At 52.1% G+C, this 23,541-nt stretch overlaps 1 protein-coding gene across 6 annotated transcripts in view; it reads right to left on the bottom strand.

The window, feature by feature from the left end:
• The window catches only part of SYTL3 (synaptotagmin like 3), a 94,239-nt gene that overhangs the window by 34,354 nt on the left and 36,344 nt on the right, over positions 1-23,541 (bottom strand). For 5 of the 6 annotated variants that reach the window (XM_037056721.1, XM_037056861.1, XM_037056650.1 and 2 more), the window contains 5 exons: positions 12,116-12,167; positions 10,168-10,237; positions 8,669-8,747; positions 6,314-6,438; positions 1,822-1,956 (listed from right to left, as the gene is read on the bottom strand). In XM_037056721.1, the coding sequence (XP_036912616.1) occupies positions 1,822-1,956; positions 6,314-6,438; positions 8,669-8,747; positions 10,168-10,237; positions 12,116-12,167 (461 nt within the window). The remainder of the gene's footprint in view (positions 1-1,821; positions 1,957-6,313; positions 6,439-8,668; positions 8,748-10,167; positions 10,238-12,115; positions 12,168-23,541) is intronic. The other variant, XM_037056927.1, reaches the window with a different exon arrangement.

Below are 23,541 nucleotides of genomic sequence, written 5' to 3'. Positions count from 1 at the left end.
CCCCAACCCAGGGGTGACCCCGGCACGGGCATGGCACCCAGACCAGGGCTTCTGGCAGAAATGCAATGGGAGCCAAGATGCAGGGGAAATTCTCTAGGGGCCACATTTGTAAAAAAGGCAAATAATTTTAATACTACATTGTATGCCTAAAATACATCCAAAATATGATTGTTTCAACAAAAGTCAATATAAACATTAGTGAGATGTTCTACAGTTTTTATATCTCAGTCTGGATCGGCCATATTTCAAGCGCCCCACAGCCCCTGAGACTAACAGCTGTCGGCCCAACAGCGCGGAGCCCGGGGCTGTTAAAGAAGCGGCCTGAGCGAGGGCACGCACTGCCCGGTGTGAAACTGCCAAGGCCCCACCACGGTTTCTCAGACATCCCTGCCTTCGTGTTAAATTGCAGACCCTGACCTGGTGGGGCGAGGGCGGGGCCAAGGGTCTGGGTTCTGACAAGCTCCCGGTGACTCGGAGCTGCAGGGCCCACATTCAGAGCCGTGGGGGTGTCACCGTGGAGCCGTGATGGGGCAGGACCACCGGTGAAGGCGAGGGGCGGGAGCTGCCAGCGGGCAGTGGATGGAGTCAAGGACGTCAGCTATCCTTCACTGCACGAGGTACCACTGGACATGCACAGGGAGAAAGTGTCACCTTCTGAAACGAACACCGTTCCCCGTAAGAAACACAACGCCCGTGGCACAGAGAGGTCCGAGGTCTCGCTCTGGGTCTCACTCCTCGACCCGGAAGGAGCAGATGCGAGCCAAGAAGTTGGTTTCTAGAAGCTAAGTTAGGAGAAGGCCGTGACGTTTTTGCGTTCATTCCATGCGCAGAGCCATCCCGTGAAACAGAAAGAACAACTCTGATGCTCGTGTCCTTGAGGACGACTCTGAGGGTTAGAAAGTTTCCATGGTCAGGTAAGATCACCTAGACAGCGGTGGCTGTCGCTGAGGCCACATGGCCCTCCCCCAAGGGTCTGCCAGTCAGGCCATTATACAACTACAGGCATGACGTAAACATCCGTTTCACACTTTTGAATAAGAAAATGAGTCCATAAAAGGCCTGCCTGTAAACAGATACCACACTGAACACATCACAAAGCGACCTGGAGAGAGAAGACCGAAGTTGGGGTTAAACTACGTGATTTCAAAACTTCCAGCAAATTGATCACAATCTGGACAGGGTGGCCTTGATGTTCGAGAACGGACAAAGGGGTAGCAGGGCAGGGCAGAGAACCCAGAGGAAGTTCCACACGTTTCAACAAACCCCCACAGTCCATGGAGAAACAAGAGGGGGGGTTGATTCTTTGCTTTTTTAATGACGCTGGAACAACTGGGAATCCACAGGGAAAAAAGGCACCTCCATCTCTACCTACACCGTCCACAGAAACGAGGAAGTTGGATCAAGACCTACACGTAAAAGCCAGACTCTTATAATGCTTCTAGAAGAAAACATAGGAGAAAATCTTCACGACTTGGGAGTAGCCAAAGCAGAGAAATAACCATGACAGAAAAAGCTGATCAATTGAACTTCATCAAAATGAAAAACTTCTCATCCAAGGACACCATTATCTGTTATCACTCCCTGTATATATGTAAAAAGGTTCCCATTAAGATGTTTGAGGAAAGAAAAGCCACGGCCCAAGGACAGCGAGGTTTGCTCAGCTCCCTCTCCAAGTAAAACAATCTTTTCGGGCCCTCTGGTCTTGCTCCCCTTTACCCCACATGGACAGCACTCACTCCCACCCCTGTCCACCAATCGGATTCAACATCACAATGACAAACACACCTCCTGTGTTAATTAAGGCATCAGAGGGAGACTCACCTGTCTCGAACCTCCTGAGAATAAAGGGCTGGGCAATGGACGGGATAAGAGATTTTCTTGCTCCAACACAGGGTTAGCAGGGCATTTGGGACTCGCTCGGTTGAGAGATTGGAGGATGTCTGGCGCACTGACCTTCTGGAAAAGAAAACACAAAATTAATAACAGAGTCTGTGCTCTAGTCTGACCTGGTTCACATCTGACCTGGTTCACATCAGCAAGGGCAGCCTGCTGCTGGCATCTACGGATGGACGCCCACTCCCGGGTGCTGAGCAAGGGGCGCGCTCCCGGTGGGCAAACATGCACACACACCCGCGGGCCTCAGGCAGACCTGGTCAAGCTTCAGGATGTTCACGGACAAAAATGGGTGGGTTGCCTATGAATTAGTAAAAGTCTTTAAGAAATTGCCCTGGCTGGTATAGCTCAGTGGATTGAGCGCGGGCCTGTGAAGCAAAGGATTACAGTTTGATTCCCAGTCAGGGCACATGCCTGGGTTGCAGGCCAGTTCCCAGTGAGGGGCACATGAGAGGCAACTACACATTGATATTTCTCTCCCACTCTTTCTCCTTCCCTTCCCCTCTTTCTGAAAATAAATAAAATATTTTTTAAAAAAGAAATTGAAGTCCATGGTTTGGTTTGGGCTTAATGACCCTTGCATTTAATCACATGAAATATCATATTCACCAAATAGGCAGTTTTAGCTCAGAGAAAAACAGGGGGGAAATCAAAATATATCTTTAAATCTTATGAAAATGCTTCTTATAAGAAGTGAGCACCTCTGTAAAGTACACAGCTGTGCTCTCCAATGTGGTAGCCACATTGTGGCCATTTAAATTCAAGTTCCAATTAGTTGACATCAAGTAAAATGAGTAAATTCGGCTCCTTGGTTGTGCTGGACATGTTCTGAGGGCTCCGTAGCCTCATGTGGCCGTGGCCAGGGAGTTCTGTCAGGGACAACACAGAACTGTAACCGCAGTGGGCGCGGTGGGGACAGCTCTCTCCAGCTGGAGACGGAAAGTTTCTGAGTCAAGGCTTTTTTTTTTTTTTTTTGCTGGCTTAGAAGTAGAACTTGAAAGAGCAACAGTCATACCACAGTCCTAATTTTCAGCAATAAAAAACGAAGTGAGAAGTTTAGAGAAGAAATGAAAAGAAGGATTGCCTCCAAATCACTGTTTTTGCCCTGCCTCCCTCCCTCCCTCTGCAGGACATCGGCTCAATTGCATCAGACTCGGGTTGAGCAGCACCACATGCAAACCCACCACCCAAGTCCTGGGTGCAGGGCTTAACGTGAACACTCACTCGGGTATTGGAAAAGTACCCAGGCCGGGCTTGGCCAGTAAGACACGCTCTGAGCAAAGTTACATCCCAGCTGAAGACAGAGCCCCTCTCCTGGGGCCACCAGAAAGATCCCTGCTCCTTCCATCGGAGGACCAGGTGCTTTCATGGTTGAAACCCAAAGCTGCCGCCTCCCTTCTCAGCCTTTGAGGCGTGGCCAGCAGGTGGCGCTGTGCAGGAAGCGCAGGGCCCTGGGGCCAGGGTTGGGGGGGGATTTTTTTTTTTTAGATTTCAGGTGTTGGTGATAAAACATCACAGGACACAAAAGTGCATAGAATGAAATAAAGTCTGTTCCACCTCTGTCCTCGGTCCCTCTCCTCAGACGGAGCCCCTCCTAACAGGTTTTTTGTTGTTGGTCTGTCCTGGTTAATAAGTGCATGTTTTTAGGGCCCACACAGATCAACAGGAGGCACAGGAAAATCCCAAGAGACCTCAAAGGACAGGTAGGAAGAACCCGTTTCTTGAAGGGCCCTGGCCCAGCCACTTCAGTCAACGTTTTCGGAACACGTAGCTCAAATTTAAGCGACACAGAAGAGGTCCTGAGCTGTTTTCTCAGTTAACATCCTGGAGTCACCATGTGGCTTTAAGAAAATCACCTACTATTTCTGTGCCCCACTGTCACCTGCAAAACGGGCCGACACCCACTCCGTCCCCACTGAGCAGGTAGCACCTGTGCCGTTCCGACGAAACGTGAGCCCCGTTTCCGTGGGCTCGCTGGCCAGGGCAGGGGTCACTGCAGTCTGACAAATGTCCCATTTAAAGATGTGCTCTTCACACTTCAACCCGGTAATTATTTAGCATGTGTAGATAAGTTGCTCCTTAAAGCAGCCACATCCTCAAGTAAGCGGGGAAGACATGCCTGCAAGAAGTTGTGAGCATGTCCAGCCAAGAGTGTGGCAGTGGCATGGGCGCTCACAGGACAGAGCGGGGCCTCTGCAGCTGCAGCCTCTCCCGCCCCTCCTCCCTCCTGCCCCCAGGCTCCCTGGTCCCATCACAACCTTGCAAGTGCCCAGCAAGCTATTCCAGGTACACAGGCTGCAGGCAGGGGGGACCCCACCGACGCCAGGTTATTACATCCACTTCCAAAAGTCAAAAGTGAAGTGTGGGGGTGCTTGGGACGTCCCATCACGTGGCAGTGACGTCAGAACTGGGAAACAGGCAGATGCCCAAACTTTGCTGGTACCTCTCCTGGCAGACACTCCCGTTGTGGCCCCTGTGGCGGGCTCTCCCTGGCCCTGCCCCTTCCTACCACAGTACGCTCTCGGTCATCTCCCTGCCCCAGATCCTCATCTCTGATGGGACACTAGTGCACAGACCTCGCAGGGCTGTTTTAAACCTGGGAATGGGGCCTGTCACGCGCTGGACCCCTCATGTTAGCCTTGGAGGCTCTGTCCCACCCAGACGAGGGAGAGAACCATGTGTGCGCCCAGAAGCACCTTTCTGGACCCTTCCCTTCAGCAGCGTCTCCCATGCCCTCCTTGTGTGGGGCATCCGATGTAGACATGAAGAGTTTGGGACCTGGGACCACACAGACCGGGGTCTGCTCCTGGTCCCGCCTTTACGAGCTCCGGGACGCCAGACAAGCTGGTTTGCCTCTCACTAACTCAGGTCTTCAATCCGCATCACGGGAGGAACGCTATCTTTCTCAGGGTTCTTGCAAGACTGATGTGGGGTAAGCATGGGACAATTGCCACGGTTGCCCCAGAACACGGTGCTCCTGGAGCACACGGTAACCTCTCCTGTCTGCGTGGGTGGGGATGGCTGCCAGACGGGGCTGACCTGCACCCTGGCAGGCTGACAGGAGCACGTTTGTCTGCATGTTGGGGTTGCAAAGGCCTTCTGTGTGCACGTCCACGGTCTAGAACCTGCGCCTACGGTGAGGTCCAAGGGCCAGCAGCCCCCGAGCTCCTTAGAAATGCCTCTGAGATTCTGCATCTCACACCCACCCTGGATCGAATGAATTGGAGTCTGCTGTCCAGCTCCCCAGTGACGCAGAACACCCCAGTGTCCAGCTTCCAAACCAAAGCTGCCCACCACTTTGTGGTTACATAACCAGGGTCATGTGACATACTCTCTCCAAGCCTCACTTCCCCCTCAATGTAACAGAAGGGAACATGGAGCCAAACACCCGACTCACGGGGTGGTGTGAGGATAGAACGAGACAGTCCAGGTAAAACTTTCAGTTCAGAGTCTGGTGCAGGAGAAGAAACGCTGGCAACTGGGACCCTCTATTTGGGTAACTTAGACAACAATTCATATTCCACATGATCTCGGGGGTCCTTACAAGAAACCTGTGCCCTGGAAGGACAGGGGGCAGCCTGAGGCTCGGGAGCTCATGGGCCCTGCCCAGGGTTGGGGGGGAGCTGAGGCAGACAGGACTGGAAATCTGGAGCGTGTCTGTGTTAAGTGCCCGCAGGAGAGTGAGGCTAAACTCCGCCCTTTGCCTAAAGCACAGGCTGTCTGCGGACCCCTAGGATGGAGTCGCAGAGAAGAGGGACCCGTCTAGCCAACCAGCACAGTCACATTGGCCTTGTCAACAACCAGCTGGTGGCACCTGCCAGGTCACCGCTACTAAAGTAGCACCCAGGGTTTCTGATCTAAAGTGTGTCAGGCTTGGGAACCCTGGTGGAAAGCCGGAGCCGTTCTGTCTCTAAGCATCCTTCCTAGGTGACACTTCCCCTGTGGTTTAGAGACCAGGGAAGAGCCGCCCAGTGGTTGTGTCCGATCACACAGCGTTGGGTCTCAGCCTTGACAGAGACCTTGACAGAGACCAGATGATTTTACACAGAGGATGTTGGAAGCAGGAAGGAGGACTCCTCTGACCCTCGGGGAGGGATCTGTAGACCCTGGCACGGCCTGGCCAGCAGTCTCAGCCCTGCAGGGGGGCCTTGGCCTCAGGGGCAGTGGCCCTGAAGCCAGCAGGGAGCTCCAGGATGTGAGGAAGCCCCAGGGTTCGGAGTCAGGCTGGCGTCTTTCCCTGTTCTGAGCTGTTTTCCGAATTGACCTTGGATTCTCACCTTGGCCTCTGTGCAAAGAGGGCTTCACAATGATGTGAAGTAAGACTTCTGGTGTTGTGTTATAAAAGGAAAGAAAAGATAAGCCTGTAGAGAAACTAGGCTAGAGAGCAATTTTGTGGCAGCCTGGTGGCCTCGGTAAATACCCTGGTGGAGACATTGATGGCGGTGTCTGACTGGCTCCTTCTCTCCGTCCGGGCCGCACCCTGCACAGGGCTCGTGCTCAGGAGCTGCTTGTCGGAGGTCATGTCATTCTGGGACTTGGAGAGCTCTAGAAGACAAATACAAAGGGTGACGAGTGGACGCCCACAGCTTTGCCAAGACCAGGGGGCCCTCCTTGGGAAGCCCCTCAACCACACAAGGAGGGGCCCGTGACGGCAAGTGAATGGAGGGATGAGGGCGGCGTGTGCCCAACACCAAGGTCTGGGCCCCGGGGGAGTGTGGACAAACCCAGGAGTCCCCAGGCACTGCGTGCTGGGCTCGGGGCCACTGTGGTCTGCCCAGGGCAGAGCGGCTGGGTTCCTGAAGGCAACTGTGGGACCACCGCCTCTGTGGGCTGAGGGCCACCCTCAGGGCAGGAGTTACAGGAGGGCCTTCGGGGCCAGCCTGTCCTGAGCCCGGGCCATGGGTCATGGGTATGACTGTCCAAACACAGGGAAGGGGGTCTAACTAAGCAGCTGGCTTTCTAGGATTTCAGTAAACGACACCTGGGAAAGAGGACCTTTAGTTGGTTTCGTTTCGCCATGTAACAGCAGTCTGGATAAAGGGGCATGAATGTGAGGAAGCCACCTCAGAGGCGAGTCCCACCCCAGCACTGCTTGCCTTCCACACCTCCCAGCCCTTCACCAGGCCCCCCACCAGACCCTCATCACTCTCCAACAGTGACCTTGAACTATTTTTGGAGCTGTGCTGCCCACAATGATGTGGCTCATGTCATTTCAAATGTTCTAAGGGCAGCATTTAAAGAAGGAAAGGGGAAAAGGTAATATAATTTTAAAATTATATCTCACTGAATGAATTATATGCACATATTGCTAAAATAAATAATTGATCTTAAAGTTATTAATGAGATTTTAAACTAAGTTTTTTTTTTAATTAAAGATTTTATTTATTTATTTATCTTTAAAGGGGAAGGAGAGAGGGAGGGAAACATCAATGTATGGTTGCCTTTTGTGAGTCCCCTGCTGGGAGTTGGCCTGCAGGGAACTGGACTACAACCCAGGCATGTGCCCTGACTGGGAATCGAACTGCGATCCTCTGGTTCGCAGTAAACTAAGTTTTTAATACTAAGTTTCCAGAACCTGGTGAACATTTTGCTTTTCATACGGACAGGCCACTTTCACGAGCCTCCTGCGGTTGGGCCCACCGTGCAGAACAGCGCAGCCCAAGAGCCCTGGAGCCCTTTGGTCTTCTGAGCCTCCCCTGCAGGGGGCGCTGTGGGGGGGGCTGTGCCTCTAGAAGGTGCTGCAGAGAAGTTGGCCCTGGTGTCTGGGGAGAGGAGCTGGCAGCCGAACACTGGCGGCTGCCACAGTCAGAAGCCGCGTGGCAGGGCCCAGCCGAGCAACAGGGGTGAGTTTAAACCCCCAAGCTCTTAGAGCCAACAGGCCAAGAAATTCGGCTGCTCCTCATTCTGAGCAGCGGGGGTCAGACTGTCACAGGACACGGTCACCTCTCTGCTCATCTGAAAGGCAGCTTTTATTTTGACTGGCTTCACGCAACAGCTCTGAACGGCTCATGGGAAGCTCCGAGGAGTAATTCAAACCAAACGATAAGGCTGCCCCGGGCCAGGAACAGCGCCGAGACCACCCACGTGCCGCTGCGGAGACAGCTGATGAACGCGGGCCGCACGGAAGCATCGAGAGAGGGAGTGGACGCCCGAGACCCCGCTCCTGCTAAGAGCCTTTCCCGGGGCCTGGGCGGCTCTGCTCACCTCGGGAGGCCGGGGACGGGGCCTGTTCATGGACTTGAGTTTTAAGATAAACAGGAAGAAATATCTGAGCAGAAAGAATGTAGAATGAACAAGATTTCTAAGCAGCAGTTCTGGGCTCCTTGCAATGAACATGATTACTGCTCATTGGAGAAAATAAATTTACCAACGAGAAAAGGAGACTCGACGAGTAAGGTCACTCGAATGACAGCAACAGGGCCCTGCTCGGCCTGAGGGGCTCCAGTCTGGGATTCGCCAGAGTGGCATCTCTCCAGTTTCACGTGGGCCCCTGGGAGAAGCTCGGGTGGGGGCCAGTGCTGGCTGCGAGCTCCGCGCCCCGACACACTGACTGGTGCACGCAGGAGCAGGGGAAACGGAGCCAGCCTAGTGAACTGAAGGGGTCTCCTCTTCCCCAGGCCCCAGAGGCCTGCTCCGTGGGTGGAGGGGTGAGGGGTGGGGGACTGGCTTTCCCCAGAAGTGGAGATGGAGAGAGGGACGCTGTCACAGCCTTGGCCTGTGGGCTTGGCTGCCTCGGGTGGTGCTGGGAAGAAGATGGGTAAAAGCGTCCACTTACTTTTCACGTGGGTAGTAACAGACAGAAACAAATTTTCCACGGACTTGTTAAATCCTTTGAGCTGACTGAATTCCTGTAACTGAACAGAGGCAGGAGGAGAGAGTTACAGGGGACGACCGTGCCCGGCCCCAGCGGCCTCCAGGCGGCCAGCCCCCAGGGCCGAGGGCAGGTGCAGGGGTATGCGCGTGGGTGCGTCTGGGCATGGGTACTCGGGGTGCGTGGGGGTTGTGTATACCTGGAGTCGGGAGGGCTCTGCCCGCTCCAGGGGCTGCTGCCCTCCTGACTCGGCTTTTCCCCTCTGAGCTCTGACACCGTATTAAAGCAGGGGCTTCATCATGGGGCCGTGGACAAGGAAATAACGAGCTCTGAGAAACAGTGACTGACACTGTGCTGTCGTGAAGAGTGTCCCCACACAACCTGCTTCTCTACCCTCACCCCAAAGCCACGCAGAATGCATGTGTCACAGGGTTGCCAGTGGTACTGGCACAGGTGACCAGCCTGAAGCCACGGGTTAGTTTTGCCTCCAAAAGTGAAGAGAGAAGAAAAAAGGAGAGAAAATAACAAAAAGAAAATCACTTCCCTCTGCAAGTCTCATCCATCCGCCCATTATCTATCCATCCATGTAACCATCCATTTGTCCATTCATGCATTCATCCATCCATCCAATCTGTCCATCCATCTGTTCATCTGTCCATGTATCTATCCATCCATCCATATGTCCTGAACACGCTGGTGCTCAAGTTGCTTTGGAGAATTTAAAATCTCAAGTTGCATGTGCAGCAGGGTTTTGAAGGTGTATTTTCCCTCGCCAGCAGAGGCATGTGTTCTTCTATATAGTTACCCCTCGCATTCAGAGAAGGCTAATAGTAATGAAAATAATCAAGGCCACAGGTTCCCATGGCAGTTTAGTTTGCAGGCACCAGCAGAGGCATCGTTCCTTTCATTCCTCACACCAGTCACGGAGGGGAAGCCAGGTGAGTGTCACCAGGCCCACCCGTGAGGTGAGAACCCTGGGAACGCTCCCCAAACCACGGGCTAGTTTCTGTGGACGGCAATGGTCCTGGCCCACACTCACACCTGCAAACGATCTGAACACACACACGTCTCCAGAGGTGTCCCACTCCCACAGACCCGGGCATCAGCGCATCGCCCTTTGCAGGCCCCGAGCCCCGGCAGGGCCTACACTCAAGGGCACTGTGCCCACAGAGGGAAGAGGTAGGGATAGAGTGCAGGTGAGGACGTGGGGTGCAGGTGAGGACGTGGGGTGCAGGCAGGAGATGAGTCCGTTGTGGATACAGGTGGCTGTGCAGTCCCCAAAGCCCAGTGGCAGCAGCACAGACCCTGGGGAGAGCCACGTACTTTCAGACCCCTGATCGGCCCTTCGCTCTGCCTCACTCATGACGGTTCCAGCCACAGGGGGCTCCCTCTGCCACGAGGTCCTCCACCCAACCTCCCAGCCCCCTTTCCTCCGGGGGAGGCCCCCAGAGTGGACACATTACCCTGCCAGGGCTGCTGCTGCACCAGCTTTCACTGAGTGGAGGCGGGGTGGGAGGAACCACGGAAATCTTGCTGCCAAAGAAAAGCACAGGAATGAGAAGTGGGTTATAAACAAGGTAAGAGTGTCTTACAAACACCCAGGATCCATTTCATCCTCTAAGTCAAGTTCTCTGCCTTCGGTGTTTTGTTTTGTTTTACTTCCTTATTTTTTTTTAGCAGAACTCCCCTTGGACCTGCTGCTCGGTGAAGGGCGTGAAGTCCCAGGACCTGAATATGGAACCGAACAGCGTGTAGACCAGCGGCCGGTGTGTCGCGCACCCCCCCCACACACACACACTCTGCGCCTTCCTCGACAGCGGGCAAGCTCAGGGCCCGGCTGGCGGCCTGGCCGCGCTGGAGTCCAGACACTGCGCGCATGGTGCTCCATATGGACTTGCTTGCCTTCTCAGTGGAAAGCACACGGGCGGAGCGCCAGAAACGCCGCGGATGTAAAAATCGACCACGAGAGGAATTACCGGGCCTGCCCAGAAAGCGTGTTTGGTTTTTTCCTGTGTGATGGCTCTGGTAGCGCTTAGTTGTCTTTAACTTCATTGGAAACAATTTTGTTAGACTGTATTGTGACAGCTCTCATGTCAGCATGTGTTAAAGGAAAAAACGTATCAACATTGGTGAATTTTTGTGCAGCCGTTTTAATNATATGGACTTGCTTGCCTTCTCAGTGGAAAGCGCACGGGCGGAGCGCCAGAAACGCCGCGGAAGTAAAAATCGACCACGAGAGGAATTACCGGGCCTGCCCAGAAAGCGTGTTTGGTTTTTTCCTGTGTGATGGCTCTGGTAGCGCTTAGTTGTCTTTAACTTCATTGGAAACAATTTTGTTAGACTGTATTGTGACAGCTCTCATGTCAGCATGTGTTAAAGGAAAAAACGTATCAACATTGGTGAATTTTTGTGCAGCCGTTTTAATATTGAAAACGGAAGAAAACACATGACACTTTCAGCCTATTATGCTTTATGTTTCCAAGAAAGGTTGAAATGTAGAGAAAAGATGTGTGCCGTGTATGGAGAAGGAGGTGCTGTGACTGACTGCCTGTGTCAAAAGTGGTTTCGGAAGTTTCTCGGTCCTGTCGGCATTTTGGCCCAGTGACCCTTCGCTCTGGGGGGGTCTGATGCACCAGAAGGGGCTGAGCAGCGCCCTGGCCTCGCCCCACTAGAAGCCAATGGCGGGAGACAGCTGACACACTCCAAATATCCAAATCAACCACGTTACTGGTGAAAATGAAGAATGTGTCTTTTCTTTTGAGGAAAAAACTAAACAGACTTTTGGGCCAACCCAGTAGAAGCTTGTGTGAAAAGAAGTCAGGACAAAGTTGAGTAAAAAAAATGAAAAAATCCTAAGATTGGAAAATCTCACTGTGGCCAAAAAAATAACTGCTGGAGGAGGGCAGAGCTTCCAGTAATGGTGAATTTGGAGGAACCAGGTGTGCGCCTCTGTTGTCTGCGTCCAGAGTTCGAGGTGTGTGGAAGTCTGGGTGATAAAGCGAACATCTCTCTGCCCCTCATTCAAGTCCACCAGTGTTTATCCCACAAATGTCTCCCCACGTCAGGCCTGGGCAAGATGCTGGAAAGACGAATGATTCATAAAAGCAAGGGCTGAGTTTAGAATTTCACTTACTGTGCCATCAAAAATAGTATTTTGTTTTCTTATGACACTTTAGGAGAATTTAAGAAACAAAATGTTTGGTGAGAAAATACTATGCTACCTTCTAGAAGGCTTTTCATAAGAACTTGAAAATATCTGTTTCAGTTTTTCCCAGGCACTTTATCATTTAAAAAAAATTACATTCCAGAGCAGTGACCCCTCAAAGTCAAGAGACCCGTCGCTCCTCCAGCGGGCCGTTCCTGTTCCAGGGCCGACGGGCCCAGAACGACCGGTCTTTCTACCAAACTCACCTCAGTTTCTGATAAGATTGCAAGAGCTTTGCTCCCGCCGTCTCGGGTCTGCCTGCAAGAGAAGGTCAGCATTAGTAAGAGCATAACTTAGAGGATGCAAATACAGGAAGGCATAAATTAAAGTGGTTATTTTTCTAGTATCACTTCTTACAATGAAAACGTAAGATGTTGGGCTGACGATGATGCTGTGAAATTAGACCACGGTGACAGTTGCATAACTGTAAATTTACCGAAAATCATTATTCACTTAAAGAGGCGAGTGTGATGCCACGTGAAGTGTGCGCCACTAAAGCCACTGTCACACACACACACACCCACCCTCAACCCCAAACACACACGGTAAGAGGCCCTGAGTGCTGGGAATGGCGGCTTTTATTAAAAGTTGGTGTTGGAGATGTTCTAAATCTGGAAAATTTGAAAACCAGTTCAGGCTTCCAAGCTTCTCTTTATTCTTTGGAAATATTGTATAACTGAATGACTGACTATATTCCTTTTAATGTTCCTTGTTCTGGAGATTAAATTAATCTTTTAAAAAATGTAATCTACTTATTTCTAGCCACAGAGGCTAATTTCCTAAACAAGGCAGCATCTAACACAGTGCTCTTTTTGTTTCAGGGAGAAGGGATTTATGACGTATTAAGTCCCTAAAATAAAACTTCGAGTGTTCAGAGTTGGGTGGCCACAGCGTTTCCTGGCCCAGTGCAGAGTGGGAGGCCAGCCAGCCCAGCCCAAGGCCAGAAGGCGGAGTCCCCTGCTCAGGGCAACGTCCCCAGAGGGCCCACGCTGCCGACTTGCAGCCAGGACACTGGCCTACCATCCTAGGAAGTCCTCTAGCTCCGGCTTCCCATGTTCTGGAGGTTTTCATCCACTCTAAAGAAAGGCATGTATTTAAGTCCTCTTCATAAGACAAGAGGGGGACAGGGCCAGCAGGAGGTTTGCAAGGCGGGGCAGACAGCATCTGATACTAACCCGGGAGGCAGCTGACCCCTGACCCACCAGCAGACCCTGACCTGCACAGCCCCAGGGTCCTCAACTGGGAGGGGCTCGGGGAGGAGCCAGGCCCGGCCACCATCTCAGATTCTGAGCCTACCTGCCCAGGTGCATTTTTCTGGGATTCCCGGCAGTGACCCTTAGATTCTAAAGGAGGCTGTGTGCCCTCTGCCCGGTGACACACGCTCCCTGAGACAGAGCGAAACTGGCAAAGCTATCTTGCAGTGGTGAAGCCGCCTCTGCAGCGCCCCCCCCCTCCCCGGGAAGAGAAGGTCTAAGTCAGAGGCAAAGGGACAGCCAGCCACCCCTGCTGCATTGTGGCGGTGGTGACAGCAGAGGAAAAGAGGGAAAAAACAGCCCTGGGGGGACAACACAGAACCGGAGGCACAGTGGGTCCTGGCCCAGAGCCCCGCCTTGGCTGGGTGTGTCACGGTGCCCTGTGGCTGCCCTGCCCTTGACGTCATCATCATCGCCATCATCGTCATCGTGATCGTGACCCTGGACTGTTTGCTACAACCCAGTCCCTGAGACACAGCCACCAGAGGTACAGCCATCCCCCCAGGTGTGATGCTATCACCCTACCACCTGAGGCCCTCCGCAGCCCCACTGCCTTCTCCACAGTCTGCGCCCTTCGTGGGAGGCTGGGCCTCCACACCCCGCCTGGGCCTGCTTCCCACCCCCTGCAGGCCTTGTCCTCTCTGCTCCAACGACAGAAGAGCTTCTTACTGCCCTACTCACCCTGGGCCTTGCTTATTCACTCCTACTCACCCCCACTTCCTCTCATGCTAACTGCCCCCACGCTTCCACCTAGGCCGGATCTCCACCTTAAACCTCAGCTTAGTCCCCCTCTGTNCCAGCAGGAGGTTTGCAAGGCGGGGCAGACAGCATCTGATACTAACCTGGGAGGCAGCTGACCCCTGACCCACCAGCAGACCCTGACCTGCGCAGCCCCAGGGTCCTCAACTGGGAGGGGCTCGGGGAGGAGCCAGGCCCGGCCACCATCTCAGATTCTGAGCCTACCTGCCCAAGCGCATTTTTCTGGGGTTCCCGGCAGTGACCCTTAGATTCTAAAGGAGGCTATGTGCCCTCTGCCCGGTGACACACACTCCCTGAGACAGAGCGAAACTGGCAAAGCCATCTTGCAGTGGTGAAGCTGCCTCTGCAGCAACCCTCCCCCCCCCACCCCCCCCCCCCCNGTGAAGCCGCCTCTGCAGCGCCCCCCCCCTCCCCGGGAAGAGAAGGTCTAAGCCAGAGGCAAAGGGACAGCCAGCCACCCCTGCTGCATTGTGGCAGTGGTGACAGCAGAGGAAAAGAGGGAAAAAACAGCCCTGGGGGGACAACACAGAACCGGAGGCACAGTGGGTCCTGGCCCAGAGCCCCGCCTTGGCTGGGCTGTGTCACGGTGCCCTGTGGCTGCCCTGCCCTTGACGTCATCATCATCGCCATCATCGTCATCGTGATCGTGACCCTGGACTGTTTGCTACAACCCAGTCCCTGAGACACAGCCACCAGAGGTACAGCCATCCCCCCAGGTGTGATGCTATCACCCTACCACCTGAGGCCCTCCGCAGCCCCACTGCCTTCTCCACAGTCTGCGCCCTTCGTGGGAGGCTGGGCCTCCACACCCCGCCTGGGCCTGCTTCCCACCCCCTGCAGGCCTTGTCCTCTCTGCTCCAATGACAGAAGAGCTTCTTACTGCCCTACTCACCCTGGGCCTTGCTTATTCACTCCTACTCACCCCCACTTCCTCTCATGCTAACTGCCCCCACGCTTCCACCTAGGCCGGATCTCCACCTTAAACCTCAGCTTAGTCCCCCTCTGTCTCATTTCTGAACACCCAACCTGAGGTCCAGGGAAGGGCCTGACTCCCAACTGGCCGGGGAAACCACTCTCTGCTGCCCCCTGCTGGCCACCGCACTCTTGGGCCTGTGGGGTGGGTGCACCCTTTTTGTGAAAGTCAGTAGTAAACACTGTCCCAAGTTCTTAACTGCCCAGTGACAGCAGTCACAGACGATATCAAAGGGAGGGTGTGTCTGTGCGCTGACAAAACTTATGGACACTGAAATTTGCATTTCACCCATTTTGTATGTGTCACAAATACTCTCTTCATTTTTTGGACATTTAAAAATGCAAAACCCATTCTCCACTCACAGAATGTACAAGAACAGGCAGAGGGACAGGTCTGGCTGGCAGGTCCTAGCTGGCCCCCAGGCCTTGCTCCTCTGGATGGGGGTGGGGGGAGGGTCGGGGGGCTGGGCAGTGACATCAGGCCCCTCCCCCACCAGCCCTGCGAGATCTGGGATTGGACTTTCCCACTGCGCCTCCAAAAACTCCGCCCATGTGGCTCTGTCCTCTTGGCCATTTATTTCCCTTTTTCTTCTCCCTATTCCTCAGCTGTTTCTTACCAGAGGCTTCCTTAACTGCAGTAAATACTTACTTTTGTTAACATTTTAAAATAAAGTCCTGTAACTACTGGGAGGAAATGCTCAGAGAAGGGTGTCCCTCCAGGTCCCCTGGATGTGGGCTGCTTGGCAGAAGGCCCCCACCCTGTCCTGCTCTGGCTACCTCATTAAGGAAGTGGCTTTCCTGGGCACAGCAGCGCAGAGCGGGCCCGGTGAAAAACGAGGGTCCCAGGCCACAGTCGGGAAGGCCCCGCAGACACTTAGGAGCAGCTGACTGCATGGGGTCATCACCAGGTGCCACCCCAATGTTATAAGTGAAAACCGAGGTGCAGGGACCCAAAGTCACAGCTTACAAATGGCACCACCTCTTGCCTAAAAGTCGGGCACACAGGAGGCAGGCAGGACAGCGACCGAAGTGAAATGGGGTGATGGATGGGTGACCGGTGCACGGGGGGGGGGGGGTTACATTCTACTTATGCTCATGTTTAAAAGTTTCCCTAATAAAAAGCAAGGGGAACAGGACATACGTATAAACCGACGAGAGAGCAACTCTGCCCAGGCATCTCTCTGGGTGACACTGCTCCCAGGGAAGAGGGCATGGCACCTCGGTCACCCGGCCCGACCCCCGGCTCGCAGGGGGCTGAGGGGCCTCGTGTCCTGCCCGGGGGTCTCCGTGGTGAGTCTTCTCCCCAGACATGGCCCCTAACTTCCCCTCCTACTGTTGGTCCCCAAGCAGCCTGTCATAAGGGGAGTCACACCCCGACAGCAGCAGAGCTAACCGACACGGCCACTGAGCAGGCGGCCGCCCAGCCCACGGCCCCGCCCCCGCTGGTACCCACGGAGCAGAGCAGCATCCTGGGTAGGAAACCAGACCCTGGAGGCCCAGGTGTGGCCCAGAGCAAAACACAGGCAGGGTCCTCACACAGAGGCTCCCCGGGAATGTGCCACTGGGCCCCTTCCTCAAGGTGGCTTACGTTCACCCCTAGGGGTTGGCTGTAACACACAGTGCGTGTCAGAACACCCTGTGCTGCACCTTCCGGAAGAATCACCGCGTTGCCCACACAGATGCAGGGTGTCGGTGCCGTGAACAGCACCCTTGCAGCTGTGGCTCCCTGGCGGGGCCAGTCCTGAGTGCTGGCCCCCACTGGCGCTTGAGGCCCCTCCCCCTTGCTGGAAACGGCTGGATGAAACAGGGGTTGGGAGTGGGGTGGACAACCGCGTTGTGTTTCAGGACAAGACGGAGGCTCTCTAACCCAGTCTTTGGCTCACAGGTGCAACACAGAAAGTCTCTCAAAAAGTTTGAGCTCAAAATCCCTTGTCACGTAAAGAATCACGGTGTGCTGCCCCAAACGGCTTTGGGTCTGGACCCCAGAGGCTTTCCAGGTGTTGAGCTTAGAGACGGAGCATGGGCCGGGGAGGGCGGGGGGAGATCGAGCACACGCCTACAAAGCAGCAGCTGATGCCTCCGGATGCTTCGGCTGCCAGATGTGACTTCTGCTGCAAGAGGGGAAAGAACTCTTGCCTTTAACTGGGCTCCCCACAGTCTACCAGCCGAAATTCTGGGTGGTCCCGTGTGAATCATAACCTCCGAGCACTGGGCAGGGGCTCTGGCACACGGGCACACGTGAGAGTGGGGGGCGCGGGCCAGGTTTGCGGGGTGCCTGGGACAGTGGCGTGTGAACTGCGTTTCGGCACCCTGTGGTTTCCTCTAAAAAGTCAATGTGGGCTTTAGGAGTCCCGTCTCCTGAAGATTCAGGATGTGAGTCCTTCGCCGGGTATGTGATGCGCAGACGTTTTCCTCCGCCCCACAGGGGCCGTCTGGCTCTGCTGGTGGAGTCCTCTGACGCACACAGGTCTCTCACTTCAGTCAAGCCCAGCTCGTCTCTTTCTTCTTTTGTGGCCCATGCCTTCCCTGTCGTGGCTAAAAAACCATTCTCAAAGTCAATGCCACCTTTCCTCCTGTGCTTTCTTCTAAGAGTTTCGTAGTTTTAGGTCTCTGATCCATTTGGAGCTAATGTTTTGTATACGGTGGCAGGTGAGGGGCCAACTTCATTTTCTGGCTTAGGGACCTGCAGCTTTCCCAGCACTGTTATTGAAAAGACTAACTACCCTTTTCCCGTCGTGTGATACTGGCAACCTTGTCGAAAACCCTTCCATTTTCTATGCAAGAGTTTTTTCCTGAGTTCTCGATTCTGTTCGGTCTTCGTGGCTCTCTTTCCGCCAGGGCCACACTACTTGTATCACTACAGCTCTGTAGGGAGCTTTGAACTCAGGAAGTCAGTCCTGCAGCTTTGTTCTTCTTTCTCAAGGAACAAACGAAACAACCCAATTCAAAAAGGAGCAAAGGACTGTAATACACAGTTCGCTAAAGAAGAGATACACAAGACCAACAAGCCCTGGGAAAAAACGTTTGACATCACTAATCATTAGAGAAATACAAATCAAAAGCACGATGACACAGCCACTATGGGAAACGGTATGAAGTTTCCTTAAACAATTACATATAGAACTTCTGTGTGACCCAGTAAGCCCCCTTCTGGGAAGATATCCAAAGGAGACGAAATCAGCATCTTGAAGCTATGCGTGCACTCCCGTGTTCATGGCGGCACTGGCCACGGTCACCAATCTATGGGAGCAGCCTGAGTATCCACTGGAAGATGACTGGACCAATGCGATGGAATACATACGATTAGGCCATAAACACAAGGAAACCCTGCCACGTCAACAACACAGACGGACCCCAAAGGCATCGCGCTGAGTGAAATGAATCAGACAAAGACAGACGCTGGGTGGTCTCACTTACGTGTGGAATCTAAAAACATCGAACTCTGTCATAGAATCGGAGAGCAGGAAGGAAGTGGCCGGGGCCAAGAAGAGGCGGAATGGGAGAGGTTGGTCCAAAGTCACAGACTGCCAGTCAAAAGATGAACAAGTCCCAGGGTCTCGTGGCTAGTGACCTCGGTGACCAGAGTTGACAACACTGCTCTGTGTTCTCAAAAGTGGATGCGAGTAGAGCGTTCACATTCTCGCCATAACAGCAGTAATGGAACGGGACTATGTGAGGCAAAGAGGTGTCACCAAACCTGACCCATATTGCAAAGGGTTTCCCACTTTGTACATGTACCCGATCAGCAAAAAAAATTCACATACAGACCAGAATAAATGTCGGGTTTGCCAAACGCATGCGCGCTGACTGAATGACCAAAAAGGCCGCAGTGAGAAGCCACACCACGCCCATGGGATGGCCGACATGAGACACAAAACAAAGTGGACCAGGTTCGCACGGATCTGGAGAGACAGGGCCCCATCGGGAACGTAACATGGGGGCCGGCAGAGAAAACTGCATGGCCACCCCTCCCAAACTGGAACACAGAGTCACTCCTGGGTCCGGCATTCCCATGACTGGGCAGAAACACAAAAGAATTGAAGGCAGGGACTTGAACGGGTGTCTGCACGTCAGCGCTCACCACAGCACCACTCACAATCACCAACAGGTGTCCCAGACTGATGAGGGGACGAACAACACACAGCACATACGGACAGGAGAGGATCCGGCAAGTCATGGCTGGTGTGGCGCAGTGGGTTGAGTGCCAACCTAAGAACCAAAGGGTCTGCGTTCGATTCCTGGTCAGGGCTCACTCCTGGGTAGCGGGCCAGGTCCCCTGGTGTGGGCATGTGAGAGGCAACCACACATTGATGCTTCTCTCCCTCTCTTTCCTCCTTCCTTCCTTTCTTGCTAAGAAAAATAAATTCAATCTTTTAAAAAATGAAAATAAAAATAAACCACAGAGAAAACTTTAAAAAATACAGCATTCAGGTTCAAAAAGAAATTCTGATCCATGCTAAAACACGGATGGACCTTATAGACAGGTGAAACAATAAAGATACAAAGGGACAAATGTGCCACTTACACGGAGAAGCTATAGTGACTGAGTCCACAGAGACAGACAGTCGAGGGTGGGCACTAGAGGGGGTGGGAGGCTGGGAGCACAGGGGGCAGGGCTGCTGTGTGACGGGGACAGTGTCAGTTTGGGAAGAGGAGAAGGTTCTGGGGACTGAAGGTGGTGATGGTGGCAGAACAAAGTGAATGGACTTAAAGATACTAAACAGTATACTTAAAAAATGGTTAAAATAGCAAATGTATATAATGTTTATTTTACCACCATAAGAAAATAAATGTGGAGTTCTTAAATTCTAAATGATTTCTTATTTAAGTATATATGTGTTCGGTCTATTGAAAAATGTATTCATATAAAGACATAGTTTAATGTCCAATTGTCAAGGTACTTACTCCCTGGAAATAGCCCCAGTCAGTCATTTGGTCTAAATGTATGAATGTGTGACTTCTTAACTCAGAAATCCTATTCTGTTCAATCACCTCACCTGGGCTTCCCATCCCGTCCCCTTCAATAGGAAGAATAACGACGTCACCCCACAGCTATTGCAGTTTGTCAGCTAACCATCCGGAGCAGAGAGCAGCAAATGTTTTCGGTGAAGGGTCCAGCCGAGAATTTTGGGCTTGCCAGCCGTTCATGCTCCGTTGCAGCCCCAGACCACCGCGCCGCATTGCCCAAGGGGCCACAGACAGGAGGGAGCATGGCCGTGTTCTAATACAAATATTCGGAAAAAGAGATGGTGGCCGGATTTGGAGTCCACCCACCCCCAATAAAGCAGGGAGTGTTACATAAAATAAAACATTGACTTGCCTAATAACTAGGCCATTTAATCTTGGTTCTCCCTCCAGGTCAAAAGTAATAGATCAAAACCCCAAAGAAGCAAGTGGAGAGTGAGGTGGCCATGACAATTGAGGACTGCAGACGTAGCCTGCCCGAGATGGCCTCATCCCCAAGTGGTGACAAACAGGGCACAGAGGACAGAGAGAGAGAGAGAGAGAGAAAGAAACAGGTGGGGACCAGAGAGCGTCAGGGAGACTCCAGTGTCCTGGTGAGATATTTGAGATCACACACACACACACACACACACACACACGTGCACTCTAAGTGCCCCGGACTGTCTAAGCAACTCGGTGTTTGAGTTGCTACTTTGTCGAGAGCCAACACCGTTGTGAAATTGAAACTGACTAAAATCAAGAACCTGCCCCTGGAAGGTTATTACCTGAAAGATAAAAGCACATACAAAATTCCATGCCTGGGAAACACACCTGAAGAGCCCCCTCGTGAAAGTAGGCGCTCAAACAAGGCTTCAGCAGAGCGCTCTGGCGAATCATCCCCGCAGAGCCATCTGCCGAGTTCCGGGGCTGGGGGCCTTTCCTGAGTCTTTACAGGAAGCAGACGGGTGGCCAATGCGGGGCCTCTGATGGAGTCACTAATAACTACTGCTTTTAATCCATGACCCTGAGTGTTTGAAGGCTACACAGCCAGCCGGTTGCTACCCCGACAGCCCTGTGATCAGATGGACCGTATCCAAGTTGCCCATTAAAAGAATAAAACTCTGAAAAGTCACTTGAAAGACTAAATCACATCCTGGCAGGAGCAATAGTAGTTACTTTCCTTCACGATGATCAGACAGAGTAGCATTCTGGGTGGTTACGTGATGGACTGCTCACTATCCACTATCAGGGGCGCTGTTAGGGGGCAGCCCTCCCAAATCACTTTATTTCCCCAATCACAGCAAAGTGAAAGCCACCGTAAACTGTTTGTTCATTACATTTAAGCAGTTTTAACTTGAAAAAGGATTAGCACTGAAAGTATTAATATCATCGTCTTTCTGCTTTTAAGCTCAAATACCAAGCAATAAATGTCATGGTTGTAAAACACTGTAAAATATGAGCATTTACAGGAAGGAGCCAGAAGAGGGCACTATCTTTCCATGCTTAGCAAACACCAAGGGAATTATAATCAAGATCGGGTTTCATTTACAGTTTTCTAGGTATCAGTGATGGAGAAAATGACCATCATAATTGTGTATTAACTTCGCTGCTTTACCAAGTGGCTCTCCACTTTGAAGTGCATAGAGAGAATTACTTGGGAACTTGTCAAACATACACTCTTGGGTCCCACCTGGTTCCACTGAGTCAGGGACTTCAAATTTAAAATAATACTTCACAGCTGACCCTGGGGCCAGGGTCCCAGAAGCCCCTGTGGGGACTGCCAGACGCCTAAGGGCGGAGGGGCGGGAGATGACATCACCGGACGCCTAAAGACACGCCTGGAGACCCCATGAAGGTCCCTACGTTTCGATCGTTCCCAGGCACCACAGAAAAACCACAACCACAGCACAGGAGGAACTGTGTAAAGATGAAAAAACTAAATATTGAATTTTAAAATCTTAGAGGAAGAAAAGCCCATCTATAATCAGAAAAAAGAACTTTTCTGAGGAAAGAAAAATATTTAAAATACTTTATGTACCCTGACCCGGCAAAATAAAGGATTTTGATTCAGTTTTTTTGTTTTTTAATCTTCTTTAATGATTGGAAAATTAGCACAACAAACTGCCACAATTAATAGTTGGCATTCTTCTTTGTTTTATTACTTACACCTTGTCCACCTTCCAGGACAGTTTGGGAGCATTTATTTGAAATGGCACATATTCAATAAGATCATTAAAATAGAGAAAAGTGAAAGCACATTGAAAATCGAGTGACAGAAGGCATTGTGATTCCTGGAATCGCTTTAATGGAACTCCAAACTCAGCTAGCTCTAGGTTTCTAGACGATGCCAAAAAGGAAAAGAACTGCACCTCTTGGTTTTTAGGGCCTACCCGGTGCCGAGCTCTGACGGTGGGAACTCCCACAGGGGACATTTTGCTGTAGTCCCAGCAGCCCCGTCCTCACTTTTCCACTCACTGCCTCATCTCAGAGCTCCCGCGCTCCGGAGCTGAACCCCTGGTTAGGGCAGACAACCAAGCACCGCAGGGGAGCGGGGCAGCCTCGGCGTGGTACCCAGGTGACGGAGAGCCCTGGTGCTCAGGGCTCAGGTCCAGGGTGAGGGGCACCCAAAGCCATGCAAACGGAGGGCCCGGCCCCCGTGCAAATGGGAAAGGGACTCACTATGTAACAAGTGGTACCAGAAAAACTGATGATTGGGTGGGAAAGTTGGATCAGGCTTCCTCGTGCATTATAAAGACTTAAATGAAAATAAAACTATAAAAATCAGGAGATAAATGTGGATATCTTACCTCTCATAGGATGAGGAAGACATCTCTCAGCATGAAAGCAAAACAAAGTTGTACAGAAGGTAGATTTGACTACAAACAAGAAAAAACCTCTGTATGTCAAAAAAACATAAAGATACACGGTACAACCTACAGGACTGAGAAGGGCTAACAGTCTTAACATCTGGAGAACAGCTAGCGAAAGTCAAGGTAGCAGAAACACTCGACCACACCAGCAGGTAGGTGGATTCAAGTGAAAATACCAAGAAACCACTTGGGACTGCCGGTGTGGCTTTCCCGTACGGACAAAGCCATTTTCAAGGGCAGTTCCTACTGCTGATAGAGGCACGTGCCTTTTGGAGGCAATGTTCCTAACATCTCTCTTTCCATTTCTAGAAATATCCACAGACATGACAAAGACTTAACTACAGGAGGGTCACAGCACTTTATTTACTATTTTAATAACATTATAAACTCCAAAAAATGTAACAGAAAAACTGGAAATTCCCTAACTATCCAACAATAGTGATGATGTTTAAGGACAGGGAGATCGAGACTTCCGGTCAACATGGCGGTGTAGGTGAACCCGGCTCACCTCCTCACACAACCACATCAATATTACAACTAGACTATTGAACAACCATTGTTCAGAACCATCAGAAATCAAGTTGAATGGAAGTCATACACTATGAAATTAAAGAAGAAACCACAACAAGACCGGTAGGAGGGTTGGAGACATGGAACAAGCTGCCACATGTGGCAGATAAAAATTGGGGAGGGGATTTGAGGAGCAAGGGGTCCCATTCCTACACCACACTTACCAGCTCAGGGTTCTAGTGCCAGAAAGAAAAGTATCCCTCACTTCTGGCTGTAAAAATCCAGTGGCGATTGAGCCTATGGAAGACAGAAACTTCTGGAGTC

This window comes from Sturnira hondurensis, unplaced genomic scaffold (genome assembly GCF_014824575.4).
Source record: "Sturnira hondurensis isolate 20B ecotype Veracruz unplaced genomic scaffold, ASM1482457v3 Scaffold0000167, whole genome shotgun sequence".
Taxonomy (NCBI): domain Eukaryota; kingdom Metazoa; phylum Chordata; class Mammalia; order Chiroptera; family Phyllostomidae; genus Sturnira; species Sturnira hondurensis.
Note: the sequence above shows the minus strand (reverse complement) of the source record. Positions and strands in the feature narration are given on the sequence as shown.